Genomic DNA, 6,000 nt, shown 5'->3' on the forward strand with positions numbered 1-6,000 from the left:
GAACATTAAGAGAATTTTTGGTCCTCAGTGCTTGTAGATGTTCTATAATCTGCTTTTAACAGTGTTTTAGCACATACATGCAAATTGATTTTCTGAATAAGAAAACTTTTGAGTAGAAATGGCTTGAGTATAATTATGTTGCATACAGATGATTGCTCATCATTGACATTGATTCTACACATACTAAAAATGAACAGACGATAGCAGCATAACTTAATCAATAGAACTTCTATAAAAACTCAACAATTTTCTTGATTAGAACTATATATTGGAATTGATTTCTTATATACAAACTTGCAAATGGAGCTATAGCAAGATTTAGCCACACAATCGTGAGTGTATAGGGAATATAATAATAAAGGGTTGAGGTTACAGCCTTGCAGGACACTGGTGTGAAGGATAAAATCATGGAGGAGGTATTGTTTCCTATCCTTACTGATTTCTGTCCATTGATTAGGAAGTCAGGGATTCAGTTGCAGAAGTAGGTGCAGAGTCATAGGTCTATGGGTTTGAGGGTGAGTCAAGAATTATAGCACTGCAGACAGAGCTATAATCAATAAGTAGGAGTCTGATGTAGATGTCTTTGTTATCCAGATGAAAATGGTCTTAAAATTATGCAACATTTAAATGAACTGTATAGCTTCTTGACTTGTAGATGATTAACCTTTATATTTTGGTTAGAATAAATTACACACCATTAAACGTCCTGTGCATTTCTTCCTTTCATCACCAGTGCACATTGGCAACAGTGTGCACCACCTACATAAGTGTACTGTGTTTACTCACCCCGTCCATCGCCAAAAACATCTCCCACCTGCAACTTCTACTGCCAAGGCCAAGTATTGTATGTGGAAACACTACCATATGCAGATTCATTCATCACTGACCACCCTGAAGGTATACTTTTATCATCACTAGGTCCAAATCCTAAAACTCCCAACTTACCGAAAGGACTATACCAAACTACCCACCCACCAATAACGGATCTTCACCAAAAGGAAGGCAGGAGCTCGAGAATGTGGCAATAATTAACGGCTTTGCCAATAATGTGCAGATTCCAAAACACCATTAAACATTGCAATCCATCTATTTCTTCTCAAAAGAACAATGGAATATATTTAAAGAGCAAGATGACTTTAGACTTTCAAAGTGAAATAACTTGGCATCAATCTCAGTCTTTCTAATCTATAGAACGTAATTTGGTGACTTTAAGAGAAACATGGTCAAATTGCTAACTGTGGTGAAAATTGTATGTCTTTCATAAAAGAAAGATCATTACACAGAGTACTCGGGGTAAAAAAAATACATATACAGAGATTTACAGAATTCCTTCTTGCTAATCTATGGGTCTCAATATTTCTCAGGTGTCCAAGTTACATTTACAAATTGTCAGGGATCAGAATTATCTTTTTCAGTTATGTGTATGGGATTATACATATTTCTTAAAAAAAACATTTTATCACTTCAGACTTGTGTGCTTAAATTCCTAGTTTGGCGTTTCGGCAAAAGAACTTAACATCATGGCAGATGCGGAAAAATATTTTTAAGGGCTTTGTTGTATTAAGAGTGATGTTGATCCATCAAGTGAAAATCAGAGCTCGGTGCTAGCAAGTTACTTGAATGTTTGCAGATATTTGAAATTAATAAGTGAAATGTGCTATTGAGCTGTAATAAATTTCAATGTCTGTTTTGTAAATCCAGGGAACAAAATGTATTTTCAACTTGTGTCGTGGTTGTTGTAAGAAGAAAGCGTTCAAAGAAATGGCTGACTGTGCAGGTCAGTAAACTCTAAAGATTGTATAATCAATTAAATCCTAGTATTTGAATTAAACACAGAATGCTGGAAAGATTCATCAAATCGGGCAGGATCTGTGGAGAGAGAGAGAAATTGAGATCATGCTGGAAACCTCTTTCACCTCCTACTCCCCCCCCCCATAGAAGTTGCAGTCATTCACTTTTTAAATCTTTTTCTGTTTTGAATTTGATTACAGCTCTTTAAACAGCGACATAGCGAAATCCCACAGAGTAACTTTTATCAACCAAAAACTACTGTTTGCTAACCAGCAAGTTGTTAATTGGCTTCATAGTTGGGCAACAGGAGGACATTGACCCACACAGATCAAGGTCCTGAAGGTATAGTAGTGGTGTAGTTGGCCGTTATAAAGGACATGCGTCTGGCACCTGAGCTCTGTTTGCATCAGCCATTTGTCCCAGTGTTTAATATTTTAACAGCTCCTTAGCTGGTTAGCCATGAGAAATGTGTATCCTTATGAGAGTACCTCTTCCTCTTCTTTAATCCCTTCTTAAAATCCACACTTCACTAAGCTTTTAATTGCTTTGGTCTTGCCCTTTTTCTAATTACTTTTCTAAAACCCATTGCAATGTTTGCATACGTCACTGGTGCATCATAGATCCAAAGTTTTGATCATATTAGAAACAGATACTCACCTTCGTGTTACAAATTACAGTGAGACCAGAATGAGACACAGCTGAGGTATTGATTGCTTCATCAGCTTCAGACAGAATACGGCTTTTTAATGAATTGTTGTTTGGTTTATTGGTAGGACATGGATTACTCTTCAAAACTAAACATGAGAAGAGATTGAAATGGAAACTAATGGAAGAGGGAATACTGGAAAATGGAGACAGAATTCATGAACATTTGGGTTCCTGAAGAAATTGTCCATCCCATTAAATTTTAATGGATATTTGGTTTGTTGCGCACATGCACACTTAAATGTATTTATGCACAGGGCTCAAGGTTAAGTTTTCTTTTACCATTCAAGTATTAATTTTGAACTATGCTAAGAAGCATTCCGGTCAACTAACTGTATTAATCTTGTGATATTTGCACAGTATTCCCATGTCCCATTTGACTTTTAATTTTGGTTTCCCGGTTCCCTCTCTGATTTTAATACTTAGCTGTCAAGCAAATGAAAGAGAACATTTGTTAGTATCCATTGAAGCCATCAACAAAATTATGCCTTCAATAATTATTTTAAATGCCTATCATTCTTTTGTCCTTAGAGAGTAATAATCCAAAGGGGAAGTTAAATAATCCATAGCTAATAAAATGGTCTCCAATCTGCTAACTTATCATGAATTTCCAGAACCGCAGATATCTACCAGATGTCAGCTAATCATTCTTAATCTTTTAAAGACATTTACAGGAAGGAAGCTTCCAGTGTATAAATTTTATCTATGGTAGTTTGCAAAAGATGCTTAATTGGTCCAAGATATTTTAAAGTTTTAATTTTAATATTATCTTACATGACACCTCCCAAGGAGTTCATCAGCTTTGTGCGCTGGTTTTGGAAATTGTTGTGACCTCTGCTATACTGAACACTTGAGACCCACTGTGCAAGGCTTGCTAATTCAAGAAAAACTTCCAAGAATGCAAAGTCTGATGGAAATGTATGCTTGAAGGTACTCTGTTTTTGTCTTTCACTGTTGTAATGTGATGCCCATTGGGCATTGCCATTGACAATAATTGAGCAAATATTTTATGACTGAGCTTCACAGATGAAATTCTTTTTCTTAAAATTGTGTGGTATCAAAGGAATGTATTTGCTTTCTTAAAATAAATGCATTGTATTACATTAAGTTATTGCAATGGAAAAGAAAATAAATTCCTAAAAGCAACTACAATGTATTTCATAGGTGGCAGTTGGCTAAACATATAAATCTCAGAAATAACAATCTATGTGATGATAATAGATGCATCAATTTACCTTTTAAGGCTTTTTATTCTGATTTTATATTTTTATTGCAAAACATTTGATTCATGACTGTATAGTGTGGCTGGTTATAGGATAAACATGAGCAGAGGTTCTCTGTGCTTGAAATGACTTCTGTGTAATACAATTTAATGCATGCAGGTCAAATGTTCTTGCCTGAGTTTTCTTCATAATCCTTTTGACCCTGAAGCTTCGAGTGCATCATCATTATTATGGAGGGATAAAGAAGAATCTTGTAGCTTCACTGCATTCATGTTATTATAGGCACTCTGATCGCTAGCCATAATTCACACAAGGATCTGCAATGATTTGTTTCTTGCCATTAAAATAACTAGCAACGTAAAAATCTGCTGCTATTCAAGGTACAAACATGAGCTCACAGTATCCTAGAGGGTGAGATTGATCAATAGTAATGTTAAATGGGCTGTTAGTAAATTAAGAGAGGACTGGATTGAACCTCTACAAGCTTCCTCATTTGTGTCCAGCACATTTGGCCTTGCGTACCCTTAAAATGCATAGAGTCTTTACTATTCCTTGCCCTTTGAATCTGGGTAGATACATTTGAGCATGAAGCCTTTGAGGAATATTCAGAGATTTTATTAAGACTGGATGTCAAGTTTTATTTTTGCATAGGCATTCACTTACAGCTGAAATAAGGAAAGCATCATTTGCTGAATTAAGGAATTTCTAAAATCAGGTTTTAAACAATATTTTCAGTGCATGGTTTAAAGGAAACATTTTGTTAGATTGGCAGAACTGTTTAATGGTAAATTTGTAAAATTGGTGACTGTTAATATTTTCTTTGAAATTATTTAATAAAATTTCAATTTTATGTATAATTATTCCTTTCATAATGGTGTTTTTAATTTCTCTTGCAGTATATATTTGTATGAAAGCTATTCCTTTTCCAAAAGGAATTTGTAATAACAGCGAATTTCAAATTGTTCAAGATAATCAAGCAAAACCAAGAATTTAGCAAAAGGAATATCTTGTCTGACTAATGTATTGGTGTTCCGTGAAGAATTGAAGAATGCACAATTAGGGCAACGTGTAGATCTAGTATACTTAGACTTCCAGAAGGCATTTGATAAAGTTGATCAAGTAAATTTGATTAAGCATTTGAAGGGTTTTGGCCCGAAACGTCGAGTGTACTTTTTTCTATAGATGCTGCCAGGCCTGCTGAGTTCCTCCAGCATTTTGTGTGTGTTGCTCAGATTTCCAGCAGCTGCAGATGTTCTCTTGTTTGCCATATCAAATGTTATTATAATATTGTGGAAGATAAATTATTGACATGGACAGGAGATTGGATGTCTCACAGGAAATCATGAGCATAAATATTTCCTTTTTTAGAATGAACAACATCATACATGTAAAATCCAAGCTTCTCATTCTACTTTTAAGCTTAATGCTCTTTATTTATTTTCTTTAATTTAGCTATTTTTACTTAAACTTTGTAATCAGTATATAAATCGAAAAGCAAACTGAGTGAAGGTAAATAGAGGTGACATGTAGAACAGTGAATTCTCCTTAACTTCCCTTGGCAATTGGTGGTTTCTGGTATCTGGCTGTGAAATTTTCTACTTGTATTAAGTTTGGAAGAGAAATTAATAAAAATATTTGTTTAAAGAAGAGCAGATGAAGAGCAAAATCCAGTGAATCATCCTGTGCCTTTCTGCAGCTGCAGGGCACAGCAGTTTAGACCTCAGATCCTGCTCCTTACTGAAGAAGTTGTATCGTGAGCACTTCCACATATCATCAGATTCAGTCACATTGTAAGTCTTGGCTATTGGAACTGTAAGCCAGTGTCCATATGGTAACTCTAGGGCCATTTTCATATATACATATCACGATGCCATCATGATACAGGTACTGATCAATCTATTGCACAATTCAGGGGTTTTATCTTTTTATTACAATTATCCAGTGGCAAAGGCAAAAATGTTTAATATAATAGTCACTATCGTTAGATACCGCCACAAGACATAGGAGCAGAATTGGCCACTCGGCCCATTGCATCTGTTCTGCCATTCTATCATGGTTGATTTATTATCCCTCTCAACCCCATCCCCCTGCCTTCTCCCCATAACCTGTGATGCCATGACAAAGTAAGAACCTAGTAACCTCTGTTTTAAATATATTTAATGATTTGGCCTCTACAGCCATCTGTGGCAACGAATTCCACAGATTCACCACCCTCTGGCTCAAGAAATTCCTTCTCATCTTTGTTCTAAATGGATGTCTCTCTATTCTGAGGCTCTGCACT

At 35.5% G+C, this 6,000-nt stretch overlaps 1 protein-coding gene across 3 annotated transcripts in view; it reads left to right on the forward strand.

Annotated features, from left to right (window-relative positions):
* dus1l (dihydrouridine synthase 1-like (S. cerevisiae)) overlaps positions 1 to 4,521 on the forward strand; it is a 56,732-nt gene extending 52,211 nt beyond the window's left edge. For all 3 annotated transcript variants that reach the window (XM_072242728.1, XM_072242730.1, XM_072242729.1), the window contains 2 exons: positions 1,702 to 1,777; positions 2,565 to 4,521. In XM_072242728.1, the coding sequence (XP_072098829.1) occupies positions 1,702 to 1,777; positions 2,565 to 2,674 (186 nt within the window). In that variant the 3' untranslated portion in view covers positions 2,675 to 4,521. The remainder of the gene's footprint in view (positions 1 to 1,701; positions 1,778 to 2,564) is intronic.
* The last annotated feature ends 1,479 nt before the right edge of the window (positions 4,522 to 6,000 follow it).

The sequence above is a fragment of the Mobula birostris genome, chromosome 24 (genome assembly GCF_030028105.1).
Source record: "Mobula birostris isolate sMobBir1 chromosome 24, sMobBir1.hap1, whole genome shotgun sequence".
NCBI lineage: Eukaryota > Metazoa > Chordata > Chondrichthyes > Myliobatiformes > Myliobatidae > Mobula > Mobula birostris.